We start from the raw sequence: 15,182 nt of genomic DNA on the forward strand, positions 1-15,182 counted from the left end.
GCAACACAATTTAATGACCAGTGTTTTTGTAAAAAGTCATATAAATACATTTATACATAAATGCATTTCAAACAGTACATTCAGAATTGGCAATTTGTTTGCTTATGATCTGCTCTTGAGGGGAAAAATGCATTTATTAAAAATAGATACCACATGCCTATATTCACACCAAACTGCATCGGCTTAAAAAAATTATTAACTTGACAGTATTTCTCTTCTCAGTTTATTACACTACTTGTGCGAAGAATGAAACTGTTTACTGAATTATGTTTAGATCTTTAAATTACTCATTTAACAAGTTCATTTAAATAAGTTTAATATTCCATAAATGACAAGCAGCTTACATACAAGTTTGGTAGCTATCATTAAAAAATTAATAAAATGAAAGTCATAGTCAAATTTTCAACAAGGCAATGTAACATTTATCACTAACCTGACTAAAAGGCCGCACTCGTACTGCTACTTTCACACTGTCAATACTTGGCGTAGGCATTTTCATCATTTTCCCATTATTCATAGTTATCTGGTAGAAAAATACTGTAGAAAGTACACTGCTTATGCTTCACACTGAAACATTAAAAGTTTAGCAAACAAAAGCAGTGTTTCTAGATAATCAATTATTAATGTTCCACTCATTACACACTATCAATTACCTGTTATAAATTATTTGACAACACTTATTTATTGATGAATTTTATCGACTACACCAAGTATCACCACTTAATTGCACAGTCATACTGCAGAGAACAGTGTTGATTATTTTCTTTTCCTTTTTCCACATCTACTCACACACTTTTCCATCCAATAGTCTGTGCCTGAGGTCCTATGAGAATTTGTCAGTTTTAAAACCTGAATATTAAGGGATTTCTGTGATTCAGTAGCAAGCTCCTTCAAAGACATGTTTATAAAATTTATAAAATTTGTTCAGACTTCTCAATCTTTCAACGTTAGGCACATACAAAGTGCACCAAATGTTCCTGAAACAGATTTGGTTTACATTTCCCTTCCTTCTCTAACCCCTTTCAGAGGTTGCTAGTGAGCAGTGAACCGGTCAATCTAACCTGGATAGTTAGTCTCTGAATAATTAAGAGACTTTAAAGATAAGTAGCCTGTAAGCTTGCTGAACAAGAAATGCCAACATTACATGTAACCAATGCATTACTTGAAAAATTACTCATTTGAGGTAGAGTACACAAAATTTGTTAAACTACAAAAAAGTGGCAAAATTACATGCCCATAATTTCAACATAGTAACAGCCACTGCCCCCCCTAAAACAAAACAAAATTAATCACAGAAGCAAAGTGCATAAATTATAAAATAGCAACTTAAAAAAAAGTAACAGTTCAATCATCCTCATTTTAAGATTGGTCTAATACTTTTAACTAGAGAAAGAAAATGGGACTAATGCCTACTGGTATGTAAAATTATTAAAACAGAAATTCCCCTCTCAAAAATCTAACAGACACAAACTACTGTGAAGTATACACTTTATTTAACATTCCAATAATAAGCCATATTTACATATTATATAAATGTATGAAATTTTAATATAAAATAGAAAAAACTGCCTTGACTAAAAGAATCACACTCTATATGGAATTGCTTTACTTACTGAAGACCTGTTTACAAAAATTTACAATAATTTATATAAATTATTTTCCAAATTAGATGATTTTTAATAATCCACACAATTCTGATGACTTTACAAATAGGTGTATATTAAAAACTTGAAACAAATTACAGCATTTTTCTGCGCAAAACTTGTTTTGGAAAGGAAGACAATTTCTTTCTGTTCCTTCCAATAGCTTTTGCTGTTACTTCTGCAGTTTTTCTTGGCTTGCTCTTTACTCCATCAATTGGGCTTGCCAAGGGAGAAATCAGCTTAATTTCTACTGGAGGAGGTGACCAAGAACTTTCTTTTTCTGTGTTTCTGAAAAAAGATGTAATGAAAGTAAGAATAAACATATCATAATATAAACTATAACTGGCTTCCCAATATACTGAAAGAAACTTCAGGGATCACCCTTTCCTAGTGCTTTCACTTCATAAAAGAACTTGTATAAAAGTTCTCTTGCACTTTGGTACACTGTGCATGTGCCTAATTAGCTTATGACTTTAAAGCTTCACTAATTATTTTAAGCTAATTAGAGGCAGAGTTAAGGTTTCACTTGACAGAAATTTCCCTTTTTTGATTTAGATATTCAAAAACAATCACTGCTGAATTTTCTTTAAATGTTTCCTATGTATTAATAAATACTGCTGGGTTATGGGAACTGGCCAAGTACCAATAGTCAGTCCATGGAATGAGAGCCCAGCAGGGCCATGAGCATAGGAGAAATGGCAATTCTCAAATACCAGAAATTAGCAATTATGTGTATGTTTTTGTAATGTATACATTTGTATGTATATATTTTGAATGTAATTCTTCACATACATTCAAGGCCAACTGGTGTATAAATAGTATTAGTTATAGTCAAAAGTCTCATGAAATTAGTTTTTAAAGTAAGATAAAATGGATTACTTTACTTTTATGAAATTGAACATCACCTAAGCACAGTGTGAATAAAATACAATGTAACAAATATATCTGAAATGGAGTAATATCCCCAGAGATGAAGTTTTATTTCCATTAATGAAATAATCACAGAATTTTTTAGTTTATAATTACCTTTTACTAATACTCATCTACCTTTACTAAGAAAAGGTGAAACATCCCATTCCCCTCCCCCATCCACTGCAAAAACAGATTCACTGGGGACTAAACTATTCCCACCCCACTACCCTTCTTTCAATAGGATGAATAGGCTTTCATGCTAGAGAGAAATCCATCTTCCACAGTGAAATCTAACAATTACAAGGAGCCAGTGCTTATAAATTCCTCTAAGCATTATCCATTTCTAATGAGCTATTTAACAATTTCTTTCAAATACTCCTCAAATCTAATTTTAAGAAACAAAATTAGATAAAAATTACAGCACAGAAAAAGTCATACTTGCTTGCTTGTTTTGTTTTTTCAGTCTTGATTCTTTTCACTTTTTGCTTCCCCACAGTTTTTATTGATTGAGCATTATCTTCCTATGAGTTAAAATTTAAAAAGATAAATCTTAAGTAATGAAACATTAGAAATCTAAAAAGTTCTATTCTGAGTCAAGAAATAGAGCCAAACAGTGCTAACGAATTCAAACTCAACAAGTCTCAAGTGGACCCTTTTTTAGTAGGAACCTTGGTCCTGAAGACCACTCTTTATCCCTCATCCTCACACATTCAACTGATCCCCAAGTCTTGTCAGTTCCATATGTTTTTTTTTATTGTTTCCATTGTCCACTGCCCTTTGTTCCCACTGTGTCCAAATCTAGGCTCTCATCTCATAAGAATTAGGTCACAAGAGACTTTTTTTTCCTCACCAGAATTCATTTGTCATAGAAACAACTTAAAAAATATACATGGATATTTGCTAATATGTGAACAGCACCCCCCCACCCCCCACGAGTTGTCACGCTTCAGTGCCTTTGCATCTGCTGTTTTCTCTGCCAGGAAGTCCTGTCTCCGTTACCTTCTGTTTGTAGGGCTATTTGGGTATAAATGATTCTTATCATGCTACAAAGTAAGTGTTTTTGCCTCTTCAGTTAAACTGAGCTCCTGAAAGACAAGGCATTTGCCTGAATCGTTTTTCTGTAAGTCTTTGTCCTTGCATAGTAACTGGCTAATGGCAGATAATTCAAGTAATGCTTATGAATTAATGTTGGTAAATGTAAGGGTCTCATACTCAATCCCCAACTATTTTTATTTAAGGGTTATGTGCAATTTGGTGATGGAATCAACTCTGAAACATTGTCTCTCCAAGTGTGGCCTGTGGATGATATTCAAGGGGTTCAGAGACCTACATTTTAAATAAACACATCCAGATAATTCTGATGGGACACAATGTAAAAACCTATCCCCCTAGCAGGTAATTTAAACTGCAGCTGCCAGTAATATGCCATCAGTAACTGTCCCAAATGTAGGGTCCCAAAAGTGTACACAAGGCAACTTTGGGCTGTTAATATAAATGTCTGCTCTTTTTAAAGAAGTTTAAATAGAAACATTGCTTTAAAAAAAAAGCGTATTTAAACCAGCATACAAATAAAATCATGCATTTCTTACCAGTTCATCTACAAGTTTGGGTGTATTAGATATGTTTTTCCGCCTGGTCCTTAAAGCAGGAGGTGAGACTACTAATTGAGAAGATAAATCTGAAACCAATTCTTTCAGCTGTTCAGAAGCCCCTATTTTTTTAGCTAAAGGTGGAAAAAAACAAAAAACAAAACACCGTCTATATCAATTTACAAATACATACGTATTTTTTAAAAGCTTGAAGCAAATGCTTGCATTAGAAAGATTAAACAATCCCAACACATAGAAAACACTAGCATCATAACATGGTATCCACTGAGAAAAATGACGGGAAAAATCCCCCAAATCCCAACATCATTTAGGTAATTAAGCCAAATGTTCAGCAATAGTTAATGCTTCAAACTAAATGCTAAAGTATCAAAATAAGACTTAAAATAGTATTACACTAGCTTCGATCTTCATTGCTCCTGAAACATTCTGGGGAAGGAAAACATCAATCTCGTATATAACCTGACCTAGTTTGCTTCCTAATTCCTACTGTTCCAGAGATGAAATATGTATTTACAAAAACAATTTAATTTACAATGAAGAGACTCAAAGCCTCTTTCCTTGCCAGCTCATTCTGAGTTAGCTGTTCCAGTCAAAGGCAACACAAAGTGCACATTATAAAAAGGAAATCGTAAAGAAAAATAATAATATAGAAAGAGAAGATGACGGGAAGCTATTCCACAAATAAAAATGGTTTAAGAATTGATTTAAAATGTCATTAAAGACACTGATCATAGACTTGATCTTGGATTTTTCTGTTTTGTTACCCTAGGGTTTCCATGCTAATGGTGATTAGCAATGGGGTGGCTGAACCAGTCTGCCAGAGATGAAACCCCAGCTCCTGGATTTACCAGCTGTGGGACCAAAGGTAAGTTACTGAGACCTCTCTGTGCCTCAGTTTCTATAAAATGAGATTAATAATAGCATTATAAAGTTATTGTGAAGATCAAGAACAATGTATGGCATACGGTAAGTGCTTTAGATGTTTGCCTTTGTTATATTTCAAGAATTAACAAATCTTTGAAATGATCAAATTATAGTTCAGTTTTACTTTGCCTAATGGGACAATCAAGATGTCAAATTCTGCTTGTAAAGCATATGATTATTAACAAAAGAAAAAACAGGCACGAGGTCAGAAGTAAGTCATCTCTACTCCCAGATGATAAGTGGCAGAAATGGTTGGGGTTACTGGTGGTAACTTCCCACTTTTGGTGTCAGACCGAAACATCAATATTCTAGCTATGAAGATGATACATCCTATTTTTCTCTCTTGAGGCTAGCTGGAGTAACAGCTTCTTCGGCTTTTCAGACTACCTCATATTGTTCACCTGTGATTTCCCCCTCAACTTCAAAGAAGTAAGGAAATATAAAAATATACTATCAAGGGCAAACATGTTCAGCACCCGCCATTCCTTCCATATGCTTCTACAAGCCACACAAGACTTTATTATATTTCTTTGTATGTTAAGTTCCTCACCCATCTCTTGTAACTTTCCTGAGTCTAAGTTTTGATGGCCTTGTGACTTAAGAGCTAAGGAGTTCGAAAGACCCAGGTTCAAACCCAGTACTGCACTGGTAAACAGCTTTCTGGGAAAAACAAAGAGGAGCTCTGATTTATATAGCATTTGCTGATCTCTGTGGTATAAATGCTCCCACCATGGCAGGCTCGACAAATTCCTGAACATTTTAAAAACTGGCTCTCACCAGCCAGCAGGAGTTGGCTCCAGGACACCACTACTTATTACCCAGGTGACAGAGCTGCTCAGTCTCACTGACCTTCAATTTCCTCAATGTGGAAAGAAGGAAGTAATAGTACCTATACTTAACTGGGTTGCAGTGAGAATCAAATGAATTGATAAATGTATAGCCTCCGGCATTACAGGCCTTTAATTATCTGCTGATGAGGAATGGAAATGAGAGAAATCTATTAAAATGTCAAGTTTTGGGCCAGCCTGGTGGCTCAGGTGGTTGGAGCGCCGTGCTCTGAGTGCTGTGCTCCTAACGCTGCCAGGTTGCCGGTTCGATTCCCACATGGGCCAGTGAGCTGCGCCCTCTACAGCTAAGATTGTGAACAACGGCTCTCCCTGGAGCTGGGCTGCTGTGGGTTGCTGTGTGCTGCCGCGGGTTACGGTTACGGTTACAGTGTGCTGCCAGGAGCGGCTGGCAGCCGGCGACAGCCGATGGTGAACAGCTGCTCCCCCCCCCCCCCCCCCCCGCAAGGCTCATAAATACCAGTATGGGACACGGAGCTGTGTCCTACACAACTAGACTGAGAAACAATGGCTTGAACCAGAGTGGGGAGGGGGAGGCAGAAGAGCAGAAGAAGGGGGGGGGGGAGGTCGAGTTTCACATTCTTTTTAGCTATAAAACACATCTAAATAAAATTCTAAGATAGCTATTCCTTTAACAAGTTTCAATTAAAGGACAGTCTCTAGCTTTCTAATGTAATCTACATTAATTTCTAATCTCTCTGTATCCACTCATCTCTGTACTGCCAACACCTCCTTAAAGGAGCTTTAAAAGGTGGCGGGATGGTTCAGTGGTTAGAGCATGGTACACATAACACCAAGCTCGCCAGTTCGAGTCCCACATGGCCCAGTGAGCTGCGCCCTCCACAACCAGATTGAAAACAACGACTTGACTTGGAGCTGAGGTGCGCCCTCCACAATTGTATTGAAAAACAACGACTTGGCATCCTGGAAAAATACTCTGTTCCCCCAATATTCCCCAATTAAAAAAAACAACATATATATATATATATATATAGCTGTGTGTGTGTGTATATATATACATATATATATATATACACCTGTATGTTATATATATACCTGTATGTATGTGTGTGTGTGTGTGTGTGTGTATATATATATATAAATAAAATAAAAATACAATTTAAATAGGCACCAAGGAGAATGAAGAAACTATAATCTCAGGGAAAAAGGAGAAAGGAAACTGCATCCTATGGTGGTAACTGCTTCGTTAAAGTAACGAATACTCTCAAGAATCCTGTAAGGTAGGCATTAATTATTACCTTCATTGAAAAGATGAGAAAACAAGATTCAGAAAGGCTAAATAACTTTCCGGGTGGGTGGCACAAACAAGAGACCCCAGCCCCAAATTTCTCATCTCTAATTTCATCTCTTACTGTAGAAGGTGCCTATTTATAATATTAGAAAATCTGAAAACAAATCAAGTATCTAACAGGAGCATGTTAAAGCAGTCTGTGGCACATCTGTGAAATGAAATACCACATATGGACTCTATTAAAACAAAAACAATACAAAAACCATGCACACCCAGGGTTCTGAGACTATTTAAAGGTATCTGAAAATGCTCATGAAATAAGTGGCATGGGAAGCAGTATCATTTATCAAAAACAAATATTTAAAGAGGTTTTTGCACAGTGAATGTTGAAGAGAGAAAATATCAATTTGAAGATTTTTAAATGGCTTATCTTCTCTTGGCCTTCCTCAAGTCAGAAGATAACTATGTAGGATGTATTAAAAAATATATGCAACAGTTTTTAAAAGTTTAAAACAACAAAGTCACCTATTTTACTTACAAATCCTCCAGCTGCTCTGCTGAAATTTACATCTTAAACTGTAACTTAGATAAACAACTACATTTTATTTACCTAACCATTTTCATCACCTTTACAAAGAACTACCCTAATAGGATGGATCCATTCAGCTACACCAGTTTAGCGTTTTCTGCATTATCGCCTTTTTAAATTGCCTCCCTCAGTGAAATTCCCTCCTCCCAGAAATCTTAATAGCATGCATATGTGTGTGTGTGTGTGTGTTCTTATGTATATCTGCTTTATGTGTATCTGTGCTTTAAACACAAACGGAGTTATTGTCACCCTTTTGGGAGAGGCAGCTCTCCTGCCGAGAAGGTCTGAGCTATGCCAACCAACACAATACAATCATTAGCTCCTCAGTGGCTCTAAGGGAGGCTGGGCATGTAGCCAGGCCAGTTTTGGGGCAATAAGGATTTAAGTAATTTCTATATCCTAATCAATAAAATTCTGTTTTCCCTCAAACAATCTGAATTTATGGACAGCACCTGGGGCAAGAGCAAAACACAGTGGTACTTAGATTTAAAATGCTGGTTCTATTTGGGGAGAAACCAAAATTAAGTCATTAGGATATAAGGGCAGAATGAAGAGAAATGATACTGTTGTAAAAAAATTAAACCTAAGTCAAGTGAATTATAGGATTTAAAAGGTTATACTGAACCAGAAAATTCTTGAATCTCAAAATAAATTTTAAAATATAAACTCTTCAGATTTTACTATTAAAAGATCAAAGCTGGTTCTTTCTTTTTTGGAGGGGGAGAAATGCCCTGTAACTACAGATCATCTTTAAAAGAAATAGTGCCTTAAATCAAATCAAATAATGCTTTATTTTAAAACAATGTTGAAACTGAAGACTGAATAAAATGAAAATTGTGTTTTAAATAGAAATAAAAGTACCTTTCTGTTTCCTTGAAACCTTTGACACAGGAGGAGAAAACACAGACTCATTTTTTGGTTCAGAAAGGTCAGGCAACAGGACGGCCTTTCGAGATCTAGTCCTCGTGCTATGGGACGACGAAGTCAGAGTGGCCTTGGCGAGTAGTGCTTCCTTCTGGTCACCTGGTTCTTTGTTTGTCGTTTCTTCATCTATGCCTTTTCCTGATTTTTCTGACACCGGGCGTAATGAACGTTTTTGGCTTTGATTTTCAGTCCTTTTTGTAAGCTTTTTTTTAGAGCTCACCACTGTAACAAGTTCCTCATTTGGCACGAAAACTGATGTTTCTAAAGCTGGTTTTCTAACACCAGTACTTCCACGTTGAGCTGGGGTGTTTCTTGTAGCTCTCCTTTGGACAACGTTCAGGACTATGCTCTTCTTGGGACTTCTCACTTCCTTAACAGCCTCAGATCCTACATCTGGTGATGGATGAATTTTTCTTGGTCTACCACGTTTCCTAGGTGTAGCAGGCATGTCAGATTCTGCTTGGAGAGCCAACTGGGATGAATCAAGTTTCAAGTCTTCTGTAACATCTGATGCAGTAACGTCTCCCCTTTTAACTCTTGTCCTACGCTGAATGGGCAGCTGCTGTTCACTGGGCTTCCCATCTTGTTCTCGTCCTGTATCTTCAGAAGCTTCTAAATCAGCACGTCTCAATTTTCTGGTACTTCTGCTAGAATTTGTTACTTTATTAACTTTTAGATCATTTACAATTTCAACACATTCTTGATTTTCTACAGATTTTTTAATTCTTTTGGGAGTCCTTTTTCGAACAGATGAAAGCTTTTCTTCTTTTCTAAAAGAAGTTTCTTTAGGCGATGGTTCCGACAGCTGAGATGATCTCAACCTTCTTAATTCCCTACCTGGAGTAAGCTGTGCTTCTTGTTCCACAGAATTCATACTTTCTAATGTGTCTTGATTAGTTTCTTTCTTTCTCCTTCCTCTCCTAGGAGTAACAGCATTTTGAGTTACTTGCTGATTCGGAGGTATTCCTTTGGCATCAGGAAAGGTATCTGTAGAAGCCTCCGAAATGTCTTTCGTTTTCCTAGTTTTCTTTGTAACTGACAGCCCCAGCAGCATCTCAGGAGCAGCAACATGTGCTGGCTCTTCCTGATGCACTGATTTGACAGCCAGGTTTTGGACACGTCCTCTTGTGCGAGTTCTGGATGAAATCGTGTCACCAACCTGGCTGACATTGAGAGTCACTGTACTTGTTTCCTCAACAGTCTTAAACCTAGATTTGACTGACTTGGTGGAACACATTACCTTCTGGCTTATTAAAGGTATGTTTTCATGAATGGGCTGTTCCATTGTATCTGAAGTAATTTCTTTACTTCTTGTGTCTTTAATTACATCTAGTAAATTTTCTGCAATTGCTACTTTGATTGGTTCAGGCACATATGGTAACGTCTCGACCTTTTGGGACTCCTGATCACTAGTTATGATAGATGGCAATTTTGCGACATGTCCATGATTTCCATTTTCCCCAGTGTACACGTGTTTTTCCTCAGGTGCTATGTAAGCTGCTTTAGCTAACACGTTAGACGCTGCAGAATCACCCGTCTCAACTTCTCCTTCTTCACCCTCCAATATCAAGGTGAAGTTGCTCTGAGCCACAAAAAGTTCTCCATCTACTTCAGCAACGTCACACTCAGCAGTGTCTTTAGTATCAGGCAAGTCACAGAACTGCTGCTCTATGGTCTCAAAATTATATTGAAGCTTAAGAGTTCCTGAGGGATACTCATTAAATGAAAGATTCCTAGCCTCTTGTTCTGAATCTTCAACTTCGAGCTTTTCATGTTCAATCACCTAAAATGAATTGAAGATAAGAGTCTGGTTAAAGAATTTTAATATTATTTAAACCTAAAGCATAAGCATCACGTTTTCAAATGACCATCTCACCCTTGGTATATGAATTGTTAAACATAAACTACATTTGATATGGCATATACTTATGGGTTTACTTTATAAAACATCCATTTAAGCAATTAGACTTTCTCAAGTCAAAATAACTAGACAGAAAAAGATTTTGAGATTCTGAATGGAATTAGACATTCCACATTTCCCTGGCTAAAAAAGACAGTCTTAACAAAAGAAAATTACTATGATGCTAACAGTTGTGAGAAGAATTAAGGACTTTAGTCTCACCCAAGAAAAAAAAATTAACTAGAGAAAAAGAAACAACCCCCAAATCACCTAACTATCCACACTTTTCTAAACAGCACGATCCCCGTAAGGATGAAGAAGAATTCACCTACATAAGCTCCCTTGGGCTAGACTCAATCCTCTTCCCTTTGCTGGGGCTGCATAAACCATGAAATTCCTAAGGCTTTCAAGTTCAGTACCTCTCTTGCAAGGGTTTGGTGGAGGAAGGAATGGTCCTTGCATTTACCTTTTGGTAAGGGAAGGGGAGAAAAAGGAGGAGGTAGAAAGTAACAGAGAGATCTCCTGACCAAGAAGGTAGAACATTACCACCAACCTAGACAATGACATTTTCCCACTCCCCAAGCATGTAGTGAGATGAAAAGACAGGAGATACCCAGCAATGAGGACACCCCCTTACAACATGCCCACAATTGTTTCAGCTTCCTAGCTGAAGGAATAGGGACTTGATTCATCTATTTCACAATGAGAATACTCATGAAAATGAATATGGACAATCATGACATTTTTATGAGTTAAAGTTTCCAAATACTAGGTAATCAAATTTCTATAGATAATTAAAAGTTGGTTTTTCTTCATCTTTAATTCATTTATCATATATAAAGTTGTCTGTTGATGATAAAAGAGATTTGGTGGAATTTTTAGAAACCGTAAGTCATATTAAGTACAAAGAAAAAAAAAATCCTTTGTGGAATGTTCATAGTTCAACCCCAACCAGGCGAGTATCATTCTCCCACAAGTATGCATGGGGAAAAAATTCTATTCAACCATATTCAATTATTCTCAAATATATGCTCTAAATAGTTTCAATGTCATATTTGTCTCTGGAGTAGCCAGTATCTATTTTCTTATTGCTAAAGAAACTTTCATCTGAACCAAATACTAAGCAAAAATTAAAGTGTTACAATTGTGACTTCTTTAACACAGCCTTTTAGTTTCCATGAAAAACAATTTCTTACTTAAAAAGATGTGTTCTTGTATAGTCCGTGCTTTTTAAGACAGATTTTTATAAAGAGGTTTTTGTATAGCTATCAAATGAATACATTAGGTTTGAACTATTGCTAGAAACCTAACTCAATCAAAATAAGACTGACAAAGAATTAAAAAATTAAATTTTTTTACATGAATTTCTTGAGTATCAGGTGGATCATCAGAAATTGGAGGCTCTTCTTCTGCTAAGTCAACACTTGCTTTTAGAACATCAACTTCTATTTCACGATCTTCTTTTAAGTTCAGTGCTATTTCCTGCTCAAGCCTATGTTCAGAGACAATAGGTCTTTCAGAGATAATGAGCCCAGAGCTTCCACTATCACCAAGGACATCGGCCACAGCTGAAAGAAAAATGCGAGTTAATCTTCCATGTTATTAATTGGAAAATGATACATATTAGGGAAGCAAACAGAAGGGAAAAAGGGTAAAATGTACTTGCGAATAATTCCTTGAAAAAGTTTTATAGCCAAGAAGATTCTAACATCTTAAAAAGGAAAAGCCTACGAAGATTTACATTTTAATCGTTTCTTCCGTATCCAATTACGGAGTTTAAACCATACATATTTGCTTTCCACAAAGATAAAACACATGAGATAAATTTTACATTTTAAAATGACAACATTGGTTTTTAACTGGAATATAATTTTTGCCCTTATTGTGAAACATCAATATACTTATACTAAGGAGCTCAGGTATTTGTTCCTTATTAATCTGAAAATTATGTTCATCTGGTTAGACAACCAGCCATCCTTGTTGAGCCAGTATAGAATGACATGAGGGACATGCAAACTGACTGGGCTTTGACCTGGTTGTGAAAAGGACGAGATGGGTATCTCTCTTTTGGCAGAAAGCACCCAAATGGCCACAAATATATTTCACCACTTTAAAAAAAAAATTGGGGGTGGGAGGCTCATTAAAAATCAAATCTTCCTTACGTTTCACATTCCCCTTTGCCGAATTTTTGTATGTCATTAGCACTCACAGGCCATATTTAAATTTAGAGTTGGTGAAGGACACAAAACCCAAAACACCTCAAGGAGGGAAAAGTTTGAATCTGACTAACTTAATTAAAAATCCTTTACTGTTTAACAATAACCAATAAAAGGGTTTAAAAAAAGACCAACTAAAATAAAATTTTTATACTTTTAATAGATAATGAGGCTGATATCCCTAATATACTTAATAAAGACTTTATGAAACAAAATGAAAAAAGTTTTTTGCCTGTCAGTTTGGCAAAGAGGAATGGGAAAATATGCACTTTATCTTTCAATCAGTTATTAGAGAAAATAAAAATATTAAAAATCTGTGCATACTCCTTGACCCGGCAAGTCCATGTTTAGGAATCTACCCAAGAATAGTCACTGCAGAAATGAAATAGCAAAACAAACAAAAATGGGGATCAGCCCAAATGTCAACAATAAGTAATTAGTTAAGCATACCACAAACAACCACACTATGGAATACCATCAAAACCATTAAAAAGGACACGATTAATCTACACTGACATGGGGAAAATGTTTTAAACATATTAAGGGAAAAAAGTTGCTTTTTTGTTACTAATTGGTAATAATTTATAATAGCTATCACTTATTAAGCTTTTATTAACATTTAAAGTTATTAATATTTTACAAAGAAACAGGTATGGCCCATAGTCTTTTTTATACATGAAAAGAGCAGAACTGGGTTGTGAACCCAAGCAGTCTGGTTCAAACCCCTATACTCTTAGCTACCCTACTTATCACCTTTCAACATATGGGGTAAAATATGCACAGAAAAAAAGTTCAGGAAAAGATACTTTAAATTATTAATAACAGATTCTTAAAATGGGTAACCAGGTTATGGGGACTTTTATTTTACATGTTAGACTATGCTCGCCTGATTATAACATTCTTAATTGGGAGGAAAAACAGATCTATTCAAGCCTTTCCTAAGCCCTATATATATGCTCTCAAAAAAAATGTACATTGGATTAAAAAAATAATCAAACGAATTCCATATTTGTTAATTTCCCTGGAACAAATTCAGTCATCTGTGATAATTTTCTAATAATAAGTCAATCTTGGTCTTAAGTGATCACGAACACAGGATAAAAATGGAGGTTGCCCTGTGTAGATATGAGTCCCAGAAGATCAAGAAGCAGGTATGCAGTCTGGGTGGGGACTAGTCATTTACTCTGCTCTTAGATGCTCTGAAGGAAAACATGTCCACAAAAACCACTCTAAGACTCCCACGATTAGAACCACGGCAGGCCTAACAAGCATCCCAATTTGGATAGCGGACACATCTCCAGACACTGTACACACACCAAAGATGAAAAACTGAGGTAAAGAAATCTGAATAGATTCCTTTGCTGGCAGAATAGAATACTCTTTATTCAAAACACTGAAAGGAAATAATTCTAAAGTCAAAATAACACATTCATGTATTGTTACCTTCTCTAATTGTAGACGTGCAGGTTTCAACTGATACTTCATCTGAAACTGGTACCTTGGAGTTCGGGGTGAGGATTTTCCTTTAGAAATAGAAATAATATACTTTAAAGTAGTGATAAGATCCTATCTGCTCTAACCCACTCTAATCCTACTTGCCATTTCACTGGTGAAAACCAAGATTCAGAGAAATTAATGCCATATAAGTTAATTTTGAGTTACATTAAAATGTATTAATACAAGTGAATTTAGAAACAAGTGATGCTTTACTTGTTTTTCCTATTTTTCAATATTTTACTTTGTTGGCACAATGGCATGGCCTTAAACTACGAATGATTTAAAACTGTTGGTCACTATAAATTATACTTATGCCAATTTTTAATTACCTGTGGCCACATTTTTCAAATAAGTCTGTTTGGAAACTGATACCGTATCAATCTGTTGTCAGACCACACTTTAGTAGCACTGCCTTCTGTAATCTAGTGCTACCCGTAAATGTTCAAGTGCTAAATGAAACTAATTGGGAGGATAACAATTCACAGTCATTAAAAAACAAAAACTTTGCTAGTGTCTAGTATCAATCAAATGGCAGGGAACAAAAATGCCTCTCAGCCCTGTACGCTCCTCCTTGGTGCTGCAGGAGACATACCTGATCATCTGGAAACTACTGAAAATGGGAGGGCATCGAGGAATGCATGGCTCTGAGTGAAACTTTTGGTCTCCCCCAAAACAGAATCACCAAAGAATATGAGTTCTGCCTCAATCCATCATGTCTCTATGTATTCAGGACATGTCTGATGACCATTCTAAGATTTCATGGTAATTACTAAATAACACACACTGTACAAATGAACTTTTCACAACAGAAGATACCAAAATGTCAAAGATCTAACTAAGAGCCAATCTGTGCACTATTGGTTCATAGTT

General features: G+C 36.0%; 2 protein-coding genes across 3 annotated transcripts in view; both read right to left on the reverse strand.

Annotated features, from left to right (window-relative positions):
• The window catches only part of LOC109446977 (kinesin-like protein KIF28P), a 49,672-nt gene extending 48,343 nt beyond the window's left edge, over positions 1–1,329 (reverse strand). Inside the window, exon 1 of the mRNA XM_088799123.1 lies at positions 434–1,329. Within this exon, the coding sequence (XP_088655249.1) occupies positions 434–517 (84 nt within the window). The 5' untranslated portion in view covers positions 518–1,329. The remainder of the gene's footprint in view (positions 1–433) is intronic.
• A 142-nt stretch (positions 1,330–1,471) lies between these two features.
• The window catches only part of AHCTF1 (AT-hook containing transcription factor 1), a 72,072-nt gene continuing 58,361 nt past the window's right edge, over positions 1,472–15,182 (reverse strand). Inside the window, exons 31-36 of one of the 2 annotated variants that reach the window (XM_088799118.1) lie at positions 14,259–14,338; positions 11,959–12,167; positions 8,637–10,482; positions 4,145–4,278; positions 2,994–3,076; positions 1,472–1,931 (exon numbers count right to left, since the gene is read on the reverse strand). In XM_088799118.1, coding sequence (XP_088655244.1) covers positions 1,739–1,931; positions 2,994–3,076; positions 4,145–4,278; positions 8,637–10,482; positions 11,959–12,167; positions 14,259–14,338 — 2,545 coding nt within the window. In that variant the 3' untranslated portion in view covers positions 1,472–1,738. The remainder of the gene's footprint in view (positions 1,932–2,993; positions 3,077–4,144; positions 4,279–8,636; positions 10,483–11,958; positions 12,168–14,258; positions 14,339–15,182) is intronic. The other variant, XM_088799119.1, reaches the window with a different exon arrangement.

This window comes from Rhinolophus sinicus, chromosome 6, assembly GCF_057876585.1.
Source record: "Rhinolophus sinicus isolate RSI-liver-muscle chromosome 6, RSI-T2T, whole genome shotgun sequence".
NCBI lineage: Eukaryota > Metazoa > Chordata > Mammalia > Chiroptera > Rhinolophidae > Rhinolophus > Rhinolophus sinicus.